The sequence below is a fragment of the Phaenicophaeus curvirostris genome, chromosome 2 (genome assembly GCF_032191515.1).
Source record: "Phaenicophaeus curvirostris isolate KB17595 chromosome 2, BPBGC_Pcur_1.0, whole genome shotgun sequence".
In the NCBI taxonomy this organism is placed as follows: domain Eukaryota; kingdom Metazoa; phylum Chordata; class Aves; order Cuculiformes; family Cuculidae; genus Phaenicophaeus; species Phaenicophaeus curvirostris.
The window spans coordinates 25,250,236-25,268,749 of record NC_091393.1 but is presented as its reverse complement, the minus strand read 5'-3'; the positions used below and the strand labels follow the sequence as shown (position 1 = coordinate 25,268,749).

The 18,514-nt window shown below is 41.7% G+C and overlaps 1 protein-coding gene across 3 annotated transcripts in view; it reads left to right on the top strand.

The window, feature by feature from the left end:
* ARHGEF10 (Rho guanine nucleotide exchange factor 10) overlaps positions 1–18,514 on the top strand; it is a 104,161-nt gene that overhangs the window by 42,953 nt on the left and 42,694 nt on the right. For all 3 annotated transcript variants that reach the window (XM_069851543.1, XM_069851544.1, XM_069851542.1), the window contains 2 exons: positions 336–481; positions 2,927–3,102. In XM_069851543.1, the coding sequence (XP_069707644.1) occupies positions 336–481; positions 2,927–3,102 (322 nt within the window). The remainder of the gene's footprint in view (positions 1–335; positions 482–2,926; positions 3,103–18,514) is intronic.

Below are 18,514 nucleotides of genomic sequence, written 5' to 3'. Positions count from 1 at the left end.
AGTCGAGGGAAGGAAACCACAGAAATCATGGCAGCTATGATATTTTTATTATTATTTCTTTTTTGCTGCTTACCTTTATTAGTGTGGAAGATTTGCAGAGCAATTACATGTTCTGCATTAAAGCTAAAACCCCTGCAGGCCGTATTGCTGTTTGCAGAAGTTACTATTGATCTAAATGAAAAGCACATCAGTAAGGAGGCTTAATTCACTTGGCACATCCACCTGTGAACACTTGTAATAGGATGACAAGTGCTAGTCCATTGTATTTTATGATTTGCAGCAAATATTTGATGTACCATGTAGGATGTACAGTGTTGTTTGTTTTTGAAATCTAGCTCCTCAGCAGTGGGAACAGATACCTCGTCCGAACCGATGATATGGTTGAAACTGTTTACAATGACAAAGGAGAAATTATCAAAACCAAAGAGCGACGACTTTTCATGTTAAATGATGTGCTGATGTGTGCGACAGTAAATATTCGGTAAGACTTCATTCATATTTTTTAAATGATCGTTCAAGCTTCAGCTGGAAAAAATGGAACTGACATTTTTTATTTATTTTTGTTTTTCTTATGGCTACTGATTCCTGGCAGCAGTCATAATGAATGGATAACTTGCTTTCTTACAGTCCTGTAAATTGCCTGCTGGCATTGGTGAGTTCGTAAACTCATAGAATTGCTGGCTTGGAAAGGACCTTTGAGATCAAGTCCAACCGTACCTGTCCACTACTGAACCGTATTCCTGAGCAGTTCATCTCCCCATCTTTTTAAATCCCACTAATATTTTGCTTGGGAGAACATTGTTTTTAACCATTTTATCTCTTCCATGGCCTCATTGTTTTGGATTTTTTTTTAGTTCTCCCTGAAGTGGCAACATGCTGCCTGTTTTCATTTCCCATTTGAAAAGTTTGTGATTACATTAAGTTTCTGGGCTCCTTATTAAGTCAAGAATTCTGGTTATCACTAACTGTGCTTTTGTTCTCATGGGCATTAACTAGTTCTGAGCAACCTCCTTTGAGGTGGTAATTGGGAATGCGTGTGTCATGAGAATTTGCTAACTCTGAAGAAATTTAATTATGGTTTTCTCTAGCAGTTAAGGTTTGCTTTCCAACCCACTTATTTATGTAACAGTAGGTTTTTAGAATACTTGAATACACTTTTCCCTTTATTCGCTAACAAATAAAAGGGGTTGTGACTCCCTTGGAGTGTTCAGTTATGGGTAGTTCCACCTGCAAGCTGTGTGTATAGGTTTAGGATTCCTTCTTAGATTTTTAGTGCAGAAGGAACTAACTTTGTCATGCAAAATATAGTTATGGACTGAAAGAAATCAACTGCCAAATTTCACCTATGACACCAGTATCTGGTCCAGATTTTTTGGTTTAAAATAAATGTATAGCATAGAATATACTTGTTGGGCTTGTGTAGAAAGAGCTTTATTTCTCTTCATTCTACCTGTATAGAAGTTAGGCATCTTAACTAAGCTGGGTTTTGGTTATAGGAGTGTTTTTCAAGGTCTGCAGCTTTATCCTGGAGATGATCAACTCACTTAACCACCTTTTGTCCGCCCTGTACAGAAAAACTCAGGTGCTCCATGAATGTGAGGACTATTGCTTCCAGATCAGTTTTGTACAGCTGTCAAAAGACATGCATTTCTACAGAGTACATGACCCTCAGAAGTTCCTTCTTTGCACACGATGTGGATGACTATCTCTAACCAGAGCCCTAACTTTTAAGTAGCAGAAATTGGATGGGATGGATGCTATCCCGAGTGACTGAGCAGCTGTGTCCTGCCTTGTCTTGTTCTCTTTCCTGTGAACGAGATTAAGAATTTATAAATATTTACTTAGGCTGTGGCACTTGTGGTGTTTTGTTCATACTTGCCTCTTCATTGAAACAAAAGTCGCTGAATATCAGTGTTAAGGTACTGTTCACAATAAATATATTTTGCTGATTTCTCTCAGGCATTTTTGGGGGAGGATGCCTCTTCCCTGGAGGTGTTGAAGGCCAGGTTGGATGGGCCTTGAGCAGCCTGGTCCAGTGGGAGGCATCCTTACCCACAGCAGGGGGTGTTGGAACTGGATGGTCTTTAAAAAGTCCCTTACAACCCAAACCATTCAATGATTCTGCAATTTAGCTTCTCTGCTTCAGTCATACTTTCTGCTAGGTAAACCATTTTTGTTCACTTTAATATCTCTTCTATCCTTCCGTATAATATCTATTCCATGTAATAAATGATTGGTTTGCATGCTTGAATATAAATAAGAAAACGAAAAGGAGTATTAATGCCATTTCTTTTCCAAGTGAGCTTCCTCAGCACGTCATTTCCTCTGAAATGTCTCTTGGGATACATGCTTCCTTTTGCTCCAGCAGCTCACGTGGGATTGCTTTCAGAAGCCACAGCAATTGCAATGTTCTGCTGTAAAGAACACCTGGGCTGTGGAGCTCAGCAGAAATATTAGCTTGTCAGCCCTTGAGAAGTTATAATCCTGCTGCCATTAGTTATTCAAAGGTCCCATCATCCATAATTCCCTAAACACAGCGGATCCTTCTTTTTTGCACTATTCCAAGTACTGTCCTGAAAGACAGCACAATCCAAAAGAATTAAGAGAAGACAGAACCCTGGTATCATCCTAAGCGCTTGTATAAGGATGCACATTGAGCTTAAAAGATGGTCATTTATGTTTTGTTATAGAAATTTAGAGATTGTGGTTGGCAGTCTTATGCTATTTATAAACTGGATTATCTGCACCTTCCTAGCTGCCCTTTGTACTCACTGGAAAGGTCAGTCATGAAGTCAGCCTGATGTGTTTGGTTAAAGCCCCGCATGGTACTCAGACTGATAAGCAGCTGGGTTTGGAAGTTAAAATAATAAATAAAATGACATGAAATGTAATTGCTTGTCACAGCAATAATTTGTGCATCTTCCAGGTCTTCCTACGAAAGTGGTGGCACCATATCAACTGGCCATAGGTATCTATTGAAGTGGAGCGTGCCGCTGGGACAAGTGGAGGTCATAGAATATGGTAGCAGTGAGAGCCAAGGAGAGAACTGCAGGTTTCCACCTCAACACTCTGCTGAAAATGTCGTTATTAACACTAAGCCAAGTAAGTGACAGGATTTATTGACTTTTACAGCCTTCTTGTTGTTTAAACCCACATCTCAATTTCAGTTCACTACTGGAAAGGAAAGCATTTTGTGCAGGAAGGCTTCTGCAACATGACTAATGCCATCACCACTTCCTTTGGAAACTGAGGATCCACAGAGTGAAAGCCAGGCTCCTGCCTTGCAACACGAATTTCTTGTGTTTGTCCTGGTTTAGTTTACGTGTGAATGCATAAAGAGTTTTAAAGCATACGTGTGTAGGTTTGATGTGGTGTGCCAGCTGTCCCGTGGTAGCTGGTTGTCGTGTGTATGTTCTTTATCCCATGGTTAAAGTAAGGAAGCTTCAGTAAAAATGACCTTTTTGGTCATTAGTGGAATAAGGGTCTGGGCAGGAGTAGTTACTGCAGGGTAGAACTCACTTCTCCCAAGCCCATAGTATCTCACTTTCTAACATAGTAACAAGCGCTTCAGAAAAAAAAATCGTTTTTAATTAATGTTTTTGAAACAATATGCAAAAAGGTAATTTCCTTCTAGCCTCTCTCTGGAAACAACTTGAAGCTCTGAAGTTTATAAGTTCTTTCTGTGCTTGTTAATCCCTCCTAAAGGCCTGCAATGACCCTCAAGAGACGCATGAATTTCAAGAGTTTGCTCGGTAGCTGGCCTTTCATATATACTGAGTTATTTTTATGCCATATACTTTGCCTAAATATTGTATTTTCAAGTGCATTTAATATATCTAGATTGTGATCCCTATTAATGGCCTATAATTTCCATGGGTTTCAGTGCTAGCTCTGGGAATTATTTCATGCTACATTTATTTAATATTGCTCCCTTGGCCTCATGAATTTTCCCACAGTTGTGCTGTAAGGAGGCATAAATGTTACACTTCAGAAGGGTCTAAGGTGCAGCTGCAGCATTTAATACCCCCGTATTCTCCAGGATGGTTATTATTAGGTCTTCTTGCTTCTCCCTTTGTAAATAGCCACAGAAAAAAATTATAGGTACTTTTGTCTCAGTTTCAAGGCTGACTCATTCTTGTAATTCCTTTTAAGCATTAATGGGCTACTTAAACAATGAGATTAAAGCTCTTAGGTTATCATTTACCAGCTGCTGTCTGCATGACCCCAAGAGGAGTGTATATAAGGGAGCGTACAGCTTTGAATTAGGGTTCCCTCTTGTAGGTGAGTGTGGGAGTGTTGAATATTCCTGCTGTGAATTTGTGCAGCAGCTTCACAGCCGATCAGACCAAATCTTTGCCTGTCAGCAAGATCAGATGGGCAAGTGAAGCATGAGAGGAGAAAGAAAAACCTTTACCCACATGGTCCTGTGGAGCCTACTTGAACCTCTTGGCTTTAAGTTTTCTCAGTTTCGTGATGTTTGGTGGCAATATCGTAAAAATGAACTTTGTACATCATTTGTAGCCTCGACTTTCAGGTTATATGGTACTCAACAGGTAAAATATGAGTTGAACGAATTGTGCTCTTGCTAAGATCATTGTATTAATTCAGTCTTCTAATAATAGGGATCAAATATAAAAATAGAAAAAAAAATTGAAGGATAGTGGTTATACGAATGAATAAATCTTCCCTCAGCTTTAATCAAATGTTTCTGACATATGAGCCAACTAAATTGAATATGATCAGTCAAGAAAGAGGAGGAGCACAGCCTTGCTATTAGCATGCACTGCTGTGTCTGTGCTAGCTGTTGTTTTGCATGCAGGCTTGTCTGAATCTGCCTGTATAGACAAGTTTGAATACACATCTAATTGTGTTATTCTGTAGAGTTGCTCCCTTCCAGTCATCACTGCTACTACAGATTACAGAAGCTCAGAAAATAACAGCCTTCCTGCAGAGGGAGAGGACTAGTCAGACTTTGTGTAATGGTTTACTGTTGCTTGCTTATTTGCATCCACCAAGATGCTGCAGTTTATAGTTGATGAAGACACAATGTTAATCATGGTAGTGTCGCATCAGTACATTGGTGAGACAATTAGGTAGCCCTGTGGAGAAGGACTTGGGGGTACTGATTGATGAGAAGCTCGACATGAGCCAACAAAGCATGTTCACAGCCCAGAAGGCCAGCTGTGTCCTGGGCTGCATTGAAAGAAGTGTGGCCAGCAGCATGAGAGAAGGAATTCTGCCCCTGTTCTCATGAGACCCCACCTGGAGTATTGTATCCAGTTTTGGAATGTCCAAAATAGGAAGGATATTCAGCTGTTGGGATGGGTCCAGAGAAGCCTACGAAGATGATCAGAGGGCTGGAGCACCTTTACTATGAGGACAGGCTGAGAGAGTTCAGGTTATTTGGCCTGGAGAAGAGAAGGCTTCAGGGAGAACTTATAGCGACCTTCCAGTACCTGAAGGGGCTACAGGAAAGCTGGGGAGGGACTGTTTACAAGGGCATGGAGTGATAGGACAAGGGGGAGTGACTATAAATTGGAAGGGGGAACATTTAGACTAGACATTAGGAAGAAATTCATCATGCTGAGGGTGGTGAGGCCCTGGCCCAGGTTGCCCAGAGAAGTTGTGGCTGCCCCATCCCTGGAGGTGTTCAAGGCCAGGTTGGATGGGGCTTGGGCAGCCTGATCCAGTGGGAGGTGTCCCTGCTCATGGCTGGGGGGTTGGAACTAGATGATCTTTAAGGTCCCTTCCAAACCAAACCGTTCTATGATTCTATGATTTACCACAAATTGCAAAGCACTGCTAGCAAAGCATTGTCATTCTCTGCCTGAAACTGCATGACTTTGCAGTCGTCATGAAGTTATGTTGTGTTTCTCAAAGTATACTGCTGTGGTGAGATCCCACTGGCCTCATAGTTTATGGTTTTGATAACATCTAATGGTCGAGAACTATTTGGGATCCTACAAGCAAAATTCTGCTTTTGTGATGTAAAACCATGTTTCAGACCTTATTTTTAGCTCTCATTTCTAGTTTGTGGAGACTGGAGAGATCCAGAATAATGAAGATTCTGTGTCTTAGCATTAGGTGGTAGGAGTGCCACCTCTTCCATTTCTGAAGGACTAGGAGAAGTTGGTTTGTATCTCCAGCGCATCAGGTTTAATATGTGACCTCTGTAAGGCTGATATTCTCTCTCAAATTACTGCTGTGATTAGCAAGGATTCTTGATGGATTCTGGTTGTGGCCTTGTGAAGATTATTGGTTACTAGTTAAATTTCTCTTATCAAGGCAGTTTTGCTCCACAAAAATCCTTTTTATGAGGAGGCAGCTGTCATAAACATATCTCACTATTTATTATCAGCTAAATGCGGTTGGTGCTTTCAGCTTTCTACTGTGCTGCAGGGGAGGGTAGTATAGTTTATGGATGAAAACTTTTGGTGCTATGGAGAAATTAATAGCTGAATTTGAATTCATCTCATACAGGCTGTGATATGCAACTGCTGAAGGGTTTTATGAGTACGCATAAATCAAGGACGTGCTTCAGTACTGTTCAAGGGTGGAAAGCAAGGGCTGGGCGAACTTGGCTTTCACTTGGCAAAATCATCAATTTGCAGCTTTCTACCCAGTTCTGCTTTGTTTACCAAGGTTTTGTCTGGTTTTGTCTCTGAATTCGAGATGAGAATATGTTTAGGAGTTGTTAAGTTCATGATGTCCTTTTTTTTTTTAAGCCCTTTGTCTTTTGGCAGGAGAGAAAGCATGGCCTGAGAGTGTGGAGGGGGAAGCAGGAAAATTTTCCTAGAGTATGTTCTGCTATGCTGGTACTGTCTTTTATGTGATTTTGTCGTATTCCTTTTCTCTTCTAGCACCAAAAGTAAACTATGAGTTCTTTTAGTAACAAGCATGGAGAAGGATTGAAGGCTCAGCAGTTTGGCAGAGCCCTTTTTTTATATGGTTCTAATATTTCCTAGCGGAGTGCTGTTGTAACTTGTGTTTGCTTCCTGTAATGATATTTAAACCAGAAAATATCTCGCATTCTCAGTCTTCAGAAAAAGTAGCTTGTTTAGCAGATTGCATTTGTCCGAGCAAATCAGGCGAAGTCCTGTTGCTGTATTGGATTTAGTCTTGCTTGAAACATAAGAATTCCCAACATAAGAAGGATATGGAGCTGTTAGAGCAAATCCAGAGGAAGCCACCAAGATGATCTGAGAGTTGGAGCACCTTTGCTACGAGGGCAGGCTGATAGCGTTGGGGTTATTCAGCCTGGAGAAGAGGAGGCTTCAGGGAGACTTTAGGGTGGCCTTCCAGTAACTGAAGGGGGCCACAAGAAAGCTGGTGAGGGACTTTCTACAAGGGCATGGAGTGAAAGGACAAGGGGGAATGGCTTTAAATTGGAAGGGGAAAGATTTAGACTAGACATTAGGAAGAAATTCTTCATGTTGAGGGTGGTGAGGGACTGGAACAGGTGGCCCAGGGAAGCTGTGGCTGATCCATCCCTGGAGGTGTTCAAGGCCAGATTGGATAAGCTTTGGGAAGCCTGGGCTCTCAAGGTGGGACGTGTCCCTGCCAATGGCAGGGGCTTGGAACTGGGTGATCTTTAACATCCCTTCCAACCCAAACCATGCTATGATTCTATGAAAGTCTGTGAATGAAGAAACAAAAAAAAAAAGGATGAGAAGTTGGATTGAATTTATGGAAGGAAGGCACCAAGAAAATTAAATGCTTCTTGTCCTCTTCTGGCAAAAAAGAAGATGGGTGAAAGAGCCATGAAGACAATGTTGTTGGTTTTTTTTAATGTCTTATTCATATGATGCTTTTTAAATATGTCTTTCCAAAAAATGTAAAGAGTCTGGTCAAAGGCAGGTTTGTAACTTCTCCTCAAAATGTATTATGTTCCCCTCTAGAAGAATCAGAAGTTGACCTTCACTTGCAAATTTCCCATCTATAGACAGAATCACTGAAAATACATTTCACTGCCCTTTAAAGGGGAAGGTGCAAAAGTCAAATATACTGGCCAGAGTTTGTTTCTTACACCACTGGCACATATTATTAAGAGGTTGCAGCACTTTCTGCGAGCTGTTGATGGATCATGAAGTGCAGTTCCTGTGTCAAGACGAATGCCTCTTTGGTACCAGAGTGACAGTGGCCACCACAAGTTGTCTGTTTCCTGGTTTCCGAGAACAAAAAGGATTGAGATGTAAAAGTTTTTCAGTGCTTTTATTTGAGAAGACCTGCCTATAGCGACTCTTTAGAAGCGAAAGGAAAGGACTTAGTTTCCTTCCATTTCTTGATGGGCAATCGGTGCTTGTCAGCAGTTCTGCTGCTAATAATGTTGATTAGGAGCCATACACAGCATAGACTATTACTTAAGCATAGAAACATTCAATTTGAGCCACATAGCTGCAGGCTGAAAGAGAAAATGAGCCAGACCCATCTGTACGATATGTCATGCAGTGATGAGCATGGGAGATAATAGTAAAATGAAAAAAAACCCAACAATTTAGCACATTTATGTCTTTGGCTGTGGTTTAATGTTATTTTTGGTTTCACAGGCTTGAGATCAAACCTCAGCAATGCTGAATGATGGCTTCTCTCCTTTCCTGGTCAGATTTCTAGGGATACATCTGAACTCTATTTCCTTTTCCTGTGGTTTTAATCTCTGTGGTTTTTGTTTATTGTCAAATGAAGTAGTGATATGATGCTGAAGAACAGGCATAATTCCTCTACTCTGCTCTTATGAGACTGCACTTGAGTATTGTGTCCAGTGCTGGAATCCTCAGTATAAGAAGGATATGGAACTGTTGAAACGAGTCCAGAGGAGGCCACAAAGGTGATCAGAATGCTGGAGCACCTTTGCTATAAGGAAAGGCTGAGAAAGTTGGGGCTTTTCATCCAGGAGAAGAGAAGGCTTCGGAGAGATCTTAGAGTGGCCTTCCAGTACGTGAAGGAGGCTACAAGAAAGCTGGGGAGGGACATTTTACAGGGACATGGAGTGATAGGACAAGGGGGAGGAGCTTTAATTTGGAAGGGGGAAGATTTAGATTGGACATTGGGAAGAAATTCTTCACAATGAGGCACTGGCCCAGGTTGTCCAGGGAAGTTGTGGCTACCTCCTCCCTGGAAATGTTCAAGGCCAGGTTGGATGGGACTTTGAGCAGCCTGGTCCAGTGAGAGGTGTCCCTGCCCATCAGGGGGGATTGGAACTGGATGATCTTTCAGGTCCCTTCCAACCCGTATAATTCTATGATTCTGTGATTCCTCTCTTACAAGTTTCCTTCTGCTTGATGCAGTCACTTCATGTAGGTCTCTGAGTGTTTCCAGGGAGACAGGTAGGGATGTTTGATGGGCTAAAGTATATACTTGTGTTTTTGTCAATGTATCACTCAGTAGAGGAACAGCTTTTCTCAAAACCAGAAAGAGCACTGCTGTGATAGCCATTGCCATTAAAGCTGAGGTTTTTTGCTAATTTATCTAATGAGAAATACAGAATTGTGGAAGGGAGAAAAAAGAAGTCAGCTTGATCATCGCTTTAAGGCTAGACTATCACAATACAACATCCAGAGAAAGCAAGACGAAATATTAAGTGGCGTATCAAGTCTAGCATTGGTGATAAGGTTTCAAAAAAAGGTGATCTGACATGAATTGCTTAGTGAACTGACTTTGATCTCTATGAAATATGTATAGAGTAATAATGTAAATCTTTATATTGAAAATAGTACTGTACGCTGAAGGAGATGTAATATGTTCATAAATCAAAACTGTCATTGATATAATTAACAAAAGACCAGAGATTTTTAATAAATCTAACTCCAAACAGTTGTTTTGGCTGAGCGAGACGAGTAATATTAAATATCATGCTTGTTAACGGGATATATGTTTGTAGCTGGTGGATTAGGCATAGAATAAATTAGGTGTTACATATTTGTCTCACCCACTTAGGATGAGAGTTTTTCTCTTTGCCTTTCATGTTCTTTATCATGGTTGTAGGGCTTGATGTTCAACTCCTGCAAACCTTTTTCAGTATTGCCAGGGGACTCATTCACGTCTTGACAAAGAGTAGTAAAATGATTACAAAGCTAGCTATAAACGAGTGTGAAAGAAGGAGATAAACTCCTCACAGTACAATTTCCACAGGAGTTGTTATCGATAGCCTGGTGGGAACTCCAGTGTAAACCCTCGGCAGCTTGGTCAGCTTACAGTCACCCGCAGACTTGTGTTGAGATCCCTGAAGTACTTTCAACGTTTAAATGCCTTCACACCTGTCCTTTCACTGTCAGTTTGTGTCAGTGTTTGTCTTCTCACGTCTAGTTCCTCTTTCACCCTTCATGCCCAAGCATTTAAGGTTTCTGACAATGTGGCCAGCAGGACCGTGGAAGTGATTATGCCCCTGTGCTCAGCACTGGTGAGGCTGCACCTTGAATCATGCGTTCAGTTTTGGGGCCCTTGCTACAAGAAAGACATTGAGGTCCTGGAGCACATCCAGAGAAGAGCAGTGAAGCTGGGGAAGGGGCTGGAGAACAAGTCTTATGAGGAACAGCTGAGGGAACTGGAGTTGTTTGCCCTGGAGAAAAGAAGGCTGAGGGGAGACCTTATCACTGTCTCGACTGCCTGAAAGGAGATTGTAGAGAGGTGGGTGTTGATCTCTTCTTCCAAGTGGAATTCTGGAATCCTCGACATAAGAAGGATATGGAGCTGTTGGAATGGGTCCAGAGGAGGCTACAAAGATGATCCAAGGGCTGGAGCACCTCCCATATGAGGACAGGCTGAGAGAGTTGGTCTTGTTCAGTGTGGAGAAGAGAATGCTGCAAGGAGATCTTATAGTGACATTCCAGTACCTGAAAGGGGCCTTTGAGAAAGATAGAGAGGGACTGTTCACAAAGGCTTGTGGTGATAGGATGAGGATGAACGAGTATGAACTGGAGAGGGGCAGATTTAGGTTTGATATAAGGAAGAATTTCTTCTTGAGAAGAAATTCATGCCACATGCCACACCATGAGAGTGGTGTGGCACTGGAACGGGTTGCCCAGGGAAGCTGTGGCTGCCCCATCCCTGGAGCTGTTCAAGGCCAGGTTGGATGGGGCCTTGGGCAGCCTGATCCAATGGGAGGTGTCCCTGCCCATGGTAGGGGGGTTGGAACTGGATGATCTTTAAGGTCCCTTCCAACCCAAACTATTCCATGATTATAGCAAGATGGGTCTTGGCATTCATGCAATCACCAGTTGAGCACGAGGTATTAACAGCTGACAGGGAGTTGAAGCACGTTAAAAATACTTGGCAAGAGCTGAGGCTTGGGAGGTTTGTTTCCCAGCACAGCTCTGTGTATACTGGGTGGCATGTGGGACTTGATTCTTTGCGAGTAGGACTTGAAGAACTCCTCTGTCTTGCATGGCAGCGAGAATAAACACATTAAAGAGTCTCAAAAGCTCAGATTATCATATTCAATAATTAAGCTAATAAAGATTACCTTCAGGTGCTTACATGATTAAAGTATGATTAGAGTGAATAACGTCATTTCATGTTTCTGATAATGCTTTTCATGCTGGATAATGATGATATGTCCTGACTGTATTGGTAATTAAGCGTAATTACCCCATTTCTGAATAATACATTGTGTTCTAGTAATCTCAGGGGTTTATTGCTTATCACTTAATACTATCTATGTGTTAGCTTTCTTTCTGCCCTGTGACACCTAATTTAGTGTTTTGCTATAGAGCTACCTGGGCCAGTGCCTCACCATCCTTTTTGTGAAGAAAGTATAGTTTAGACCTGAGAGTATGACATAAGGGATTCACGAGACTACTTTTTTATTATTATAATTTTACTGAAATTGTAATTGGCTTTTGAAATGTTCTCATAAAGGAGAAATGAGAAAACACAACACACCCCTGTACTTCTCTGAAGTGGCTATGGAAACTGAAGCAGCATGAGTGAGCAAGTGGAAAGACACAATTAGGAGGGGGGGGGGGGGGGGGAGCTGTCAAGGGCTTTACTTACATAACGCAACATGCAGGAAGCTTGTAGTTCAGCATCTAAAAATAACATCTTCGTTGCTTTGTCATTGGCTTTAATGCTTATACAGAACTTCCAGACAGAATGGATCAGAGGTACAGAGGCGCCTCTGTTGTGTGTAGCTGGTGCTTGGATTCATCAGGTTCTGTGCAAGAGAAGGTTTCAATGCAGCAGGGGATCCTCATCATCACCTTCCAGTGAAAGTTCGGTGTTCAGGTGCAAAAGGTTTTGTAAAGTAGAAGGGAATAGAATTAACAATCTGCAGTGTCAACTGCTAAATGGATGACAGTGTTCTTGGTACTCCTACCTGGAGTACTGCATCCTTGGACCTCCAACATAAGAACCTGTTGGAGGAGGTCCACAGGAAGGCCATGAGGATGATCAGAGGACTGGAGCACCTCTGCAGTGAGGATGGACAGAGAGAGTTGGGGTTGTCCAGCCTGGAGAAGAAAAGACTCTGGGGGGACGTTATAGCAGCCTTCCAATACCTCAGGGGGGCCTACAAGAAAGCTGGAGAGGGACTTTTTACAAGGTCATGGAATGATTGGACAAATGATAATGGCTTTAAGCTGAAAGAAGGTAGATTTAGATTAGATCTAAGGAAGAAATTCTTTGCTTTGAGGATGGTGAGGCACTGGAAGAGGTTGCCCAGAGATGCTGTACCTGCCCTTTTATTGGAAGTGTTCAAGGCCAGGTTGGATGGGGCTTGGGCAGCCTGATCTAGTGGGAGGTGTCCCTGCCTGTGGCAGGGGAGTGGAACTGGATGATTTTTGAAGCACCTTCTGACCCAAACCGTTTTATGATTGTATTATTTTACTATTTGTTTCGAGTGCATAGTTCTGTGCAAGTGCCAGTTTTGCTTTACCTTCTTAAGAGAAAGCAACTTCTAAAGTTACGTCCCATGTTTATAACTTCTCCCTCCATCCCAGGTTTATGCTCAAGAGGAGGATTGAATCCTTTCCAAATCTCTTCCCTTCGTAACACTTGACGTTTCAGTATGTTGCCTTGGATGCACACAGATGGCTCAGTGGGAGGAAGCAATACAAATGCACTCAGCCTCAAAGATTGCAAATGGCAAGGCAAATTTGGGATCTACCAGCTTTTCAGAGTAGTCTTTAATCTGCTGTGTTCTTCATGTGTATGATTAATCTCACGTTACTCCTCAGTAACGCTGGAACTGTAGTCAAGGAACGTAGCATTTCTCAGTTTTGGTGTGGTTTTCACATGTGAGTGTCCGTGAGCTTCTATTTTGTGTCATTCCTAGTCTGACTTCAGGGCTCTGCATCTCTCAGAATCGAAGTAATCGGTCTCAGGACCTTGAATTTTCGTGACTCATCGGTTCTTTCTTCATGTCAATATGGCTTTTTCCAAAGCAATTTATATTCATGTATTGTGGTTTTAGATGACAGTAAAAGACGTACCAGAAGTGTATCTATTAACAGGTTTTGGCTTTAACGTGATATACAGTACAGAAATATTAGCAAGAATAGTTGCAATATTGAGAGTATACTGAATGAGACTTTTATTTTAATTGCATGCCATTTGCATGCAACTATATTGCTTGAAAAAAATCCTCCTAACTGGGAATAAACAGGAGTTTAGTATGGGAGAGGACGACCTGGGCCATTACATTTGCTTACACAGGTATAGATGCATAAATTACAGCAATTGCATCTGCTCTAGACACTGCAGCACGTTCTTTTTACCCCCTTAAGTAGCATAAATCTGTGATAAATTAGTAAGTCACGAGTGAGAATCAGAGCACACAGCATAAGCTATTGGAAAACGTGTACAAGTAACAAATCACCCCAGTGGATAAATGTGTCCCTTAGTAATTGAGAGGAAGAACAGGGTGTGATCCCTTCGGGATTATAATATCCTGTCGCTTGTGGTGCCTGTGAGAACTGAAAATTTAGGAGAACCGGATAGACAGCGATCCCTAAGGGAGCGGCTGCTCTGCCAGTGCCCATTAAAGCAGCTGCTGCTGTGCTGGCCAGGCAGGAAAAAGAGCTTGTGCCAGAGGTGGGTCTGTGCCAGGGGAGAGAAGGGAAATAGCAGAGAGAAAGCTGCCCCGATCCGTGCAGAAGGGCTGGCTGCATGAAACGGGAATAAACTCCAGTGTGGTGGGAGTCTTGCCTTACGTTCTGTTTCTTGCTGACCTCAAAGTACAACAGAGATCCTCTAATTGTGGTGGAGAGGAGTTATTCTCCTCCTCTGCCCACACCCAAGCACACAGACGCTTCTCTTGCATGTGTATATTTATGCACAACCTTCCAAATCCTAATTTTGCCCCAGCCAAGTTAAACTGATTTTAACCACACCCAGGGAGTTTCCAGCAGACTTTGCAAATGGTTGGATGCAAATAGGCTAAAATTGCTTCTGTTTAATTATAAGAATTACTTCAAACCTGGCGGAACCAGTGAATTTAAAGCTGTGATGCTGAGAGTAACACTGGGAAATGAGCAGGTAAAATAAGTGCTTGGTGTTATAGTCAAATATATCTTGACTAAGGAACAATCATTATAAAAAGTAGTAACTTCCCACCCTGATTTTGCATAGCAGAAAAAATCGATTTGAATTTTAAACTCCTTTCCTGCCTCTGAAGCAAGTAACAGTTCTGTGTTTTGTTTTGTTTTTTTAACCTTGAATTTCATAGAATCATAGAATAACCAGGTTGGAAGAGACCCACCAGATCATCGAGTCCAACCATTCCTATCAAACACTAAACCATGTCCCTCAGCACCTCGTCCACTCGTGCCTTAAACACCTTCAGAGAAGGTGACTCAACCACCTCCCTGGGCAGCCTGTTCCAGTGCCCAAATTTACTTCATAATAATTCCAAGCAAGGAATTAGGTCTTCTGCATGAATTACTGGTTGTTGGCACCAACTTGTCTGTTGCAGGGAGGTGTAAATTCCTCTGGTAAAATCTTAGCAACAGAGTAGTCAGTGAAAAAAATTCCTGCTAACTTACACATGGCCAAAATTTCACCTTTGATCTGTAGGTGGAATGCGAAAAACGTTGCCTCTGAAGCCACATATGTGGTTATTGTTTACAGCAAGCTGCCTTCTATCCTGCCTGGACACAACATGCTCTTTAACATGTAGGGTGTGTAGATCTGGAAAGAACCGTCTCTAAATTCGTGGAGGGTTTTTTTGCATTGGAAAAAGAAGTTGTTTTGGAGTTTGATAATTAGCAAGAGTGGCTTAGAAATGGGAAGGAAATGACTTTATCATTTGTGAAACATTTCAAAGCACAAAAAGGAACCAAGCGTGTCTCTACTTTGGAGTGAAGCCAAGAGTTTTTCAGTGGTGTCTATGGAAAAAAGAAAGAGTGATCACCCACCCCAAACCAGCCAGCAACTGAACGGTCAGGGAACACATGTGGGCTGAAGGAGCCAGTCTTTGGCTGTGAACCGAGAAATGCAGCTGATGAACAGACTAGTGTGCCACGTCCTCCACCCAGGAAAAACCCACCATCAGATGATTCTCAGCCAGATCAACTGGTAGTCAATATTTTATTAACCCTCAAGAAATTAATCATAGAATCCTAGAATGGTCTGGGTTGGAAGGGACCTTAAAGCCCATCCAGTTCCAACCCCCCCTGCCATGGGCAGGGGCACCTCCCACTGGATCAGGCTACCCAAGGCCCATCCAACCTGGCCTTGAACACCTCCAGGGATGGGGCAGCCACAGCTTCCCTGTGCCAGGGCCTCACCACCCTCATCATGAAGAATTTCTTCTTAATGTCTAGTCTAAATCTTCCCTGCTCCAATTTAAAGCCATTAATCCTATTTTAAAAGACATTGTGAGTAACCCTGGTAGGACCCAGTTCAGTGATGAAGTTGCTGTAACTTGTAACTTGTTATCCAGACACAAACCAAGGGGTTTGTTCTCAGAGAACTCTCTTCTGATGAGTCCATCATTGCTAATCGCTGAATCCCAGTTGTTTTTTTGTGTTCCAGTTTGTGCCCACTAAGTACCTCCATGAAAGAATGATATTAGCGGTGGCTATTGATCTAGTCCTTGACTGACTATTAAAATGTCTTCTTAATTTGACTGTTTGTCTTTTCTAGAACATCAGAAGATGGAAGCAGGACTGTCTTTAATTATTCATTGTTTTGGTTTTTTGCTTCCTTTCCTTTGCTAAGAATGTGGGTTTTAATGAATGAGCTGTTTGTTTTTCCTGTGTGACAGAATTTCAGATGCCAGCTTAGTTTATTTGCTTTGACACTCATTGAATCCTTTTTATCTTGACTTATTAAAAGCTTATAAAATATGCATGGTGCAGACAAAGTAGACTCTAGTGACAATTACTGAATGAAATTTATACCTAATTCCCAAGCCTGGAACAAGGATATTTGTAAGAGTATTTAGAGCTCCAGGAAGAAGACTGTAGAGAACTGCTTTTTTTCAGGCTTAGTGGACATATAAACTGTACAGGGCAGGTCCATCTAATTAGTCAAAGCTTGCTTTATGACCTCTGTTGAAGGCTATGGCATAAAGTCCTACAGCATCTAAGAGTTGCCTGAATGCTTGTTGTTTCACGTTGGAAGTTAGTGTCTGTTCTCTGACCTGCTTGCAATAATAAAACAAAACGTCTGGTTCATGAAAACAGAGTTTTTATGAAGCTGCAAAGAGTGATCCCGGCTTTTAAAACATATGAATAATGTAGTTTTCTTGAGTGAAAATATCCATCGTAGGGAATCCTCACAAACTTGAAGCTTCACAGATTAATAGTGGTAAATTTTCTCTTAGTTCAAACACACAAGGATAAATTTCAGAAATATTTGTTGCACGTTTTTCAGTGCAGCAGTTTGGTTTTAGTAGCAGAGTCTATAAATGACAGGCAAGTGAATGGACTTCTCTAGAAACTCAACTAAACTTGCAATTACTTCTAATCAGTCTAAATTTGGGGTTGCAGAAGTTTTCTTTTTGTTACAGAAATTTTGGAGCAAGAATGAGCTCATTTGTGTTCTTTACAGTGCCAAATACTTTATCATGGCTGTTGGTCACAGCTCAAATTCTGCATTCAGTTTTGAGCCCCTCATGACAGGAAAGGCATTGAGGTCCTAGAGTGTGTCCAGAGAAGAGCCACAGAGCTGGGAAAGGGGCTGGAGAACAAGGGTTATGAGGAGCAGCTGAGGGAACTTGGGATTTTTTAGCCTGGAGAAGAGGAGGCTGAGGGGAGAGCTCCTTGCTCTCTACAACTGCCTGAAAGGAGGTTGTGGAGAGGAGGGAGCTGGGCTCTTCTCCCAAGTGACAGGGGACAGGATGAGAGGGAATGGCCTCAAGCTCCACCAGGGCAGGTTCAGACTGGACATTAGGAAAAAATTCTTCACTGAAAGGGTCCTTGGGCATTAGCAGAGGCTGCCCAGGGAGGTGGTGGATTCCCCATCCCTGGAGGGGTTTAAAAGGCAGGTTGATGAGGTGCTTGGGGACATGATCTAGTAGTGGACAGGTACGGTTGGACTCTAATCTCAAAGGTCTTTTCCATCCTATTGATTCTATTATTCTATGGTTTCTTCCTCTTAGACTTTTGTTAACACCGACCTGCCCCTTTCTTTGCATGTAGCCCCATTAAAATAAATGAATTGCTGTGTCTAGGAACTAGTGGCTGTGGTGCTTAACAAATTATAATTATTGTAGGCGTTAGTAAGAAAAAAAAGTGTACAAAGAGGAGGGATACAAGGAGAAAAATGTTCACAGTTTTCAGATATTGATTTTTTTCAAGTGTTTGAATTGAAAGAAGTGAAAATGCAGCTTAATGAAGGTGTGTTGTCTGCAGTTCTAGAAAAGTGTTTAATTTTTTAAAACAAATCTGTAAACAGGCTTTGCTGATCATAATCTCAAAACTCTTCCTCTCAGGTCATTTCTTTTCACTGTGTACAGCAAATGTAATGATCTTTTCTTACGGACTGCTTTGTTTTTAAGGGTAAGAAAGGCTCGATTGTTCTTTTCATTAAAATTCAGAACAACGAAAGGAGCGTGGATGGAAGTTGCATCTATTCTCTGTCTGGATAAGTAGTAGTAAGTGCAGTCATTTCCCTGTTTAGAGCTAAAGGGCAATACACAGAAGTCCTTTCATTGATTGGATTTACCAGAAGATTTAAAGGCGAAAGAATAATTTGTAATTTTATGGGAATGTGTAAAAATCTCAAGTGTATGTTGCATTTTCCTGCAGTGAAGGCAAGACAAAGAGAGACAAAGTAACCCTTAACATTTTCCTTGTGCCTTGAAATGTTATACTTTTCAAAGTTTAAGGCAGACTCCTAGATTAGTACAGTGAATGACGTTAAAGAATGATCCATTAGTGGCCTGGATCTGTGTGGTGCTTTGAAATAGAGAAATGTCTTTAGAAAATAGTTATTTACATACAGGACTGAGAATATGCGAATGATTTAAGAAGAATTATCTTGTGCATGTTTATTTTTTTGTGTTTATTCTGGATTATGCTGTTCTGATAGCTTTGCATTTGGTTTGTTGTGGTTTGGTTTGTACTTAAGGAGCAGA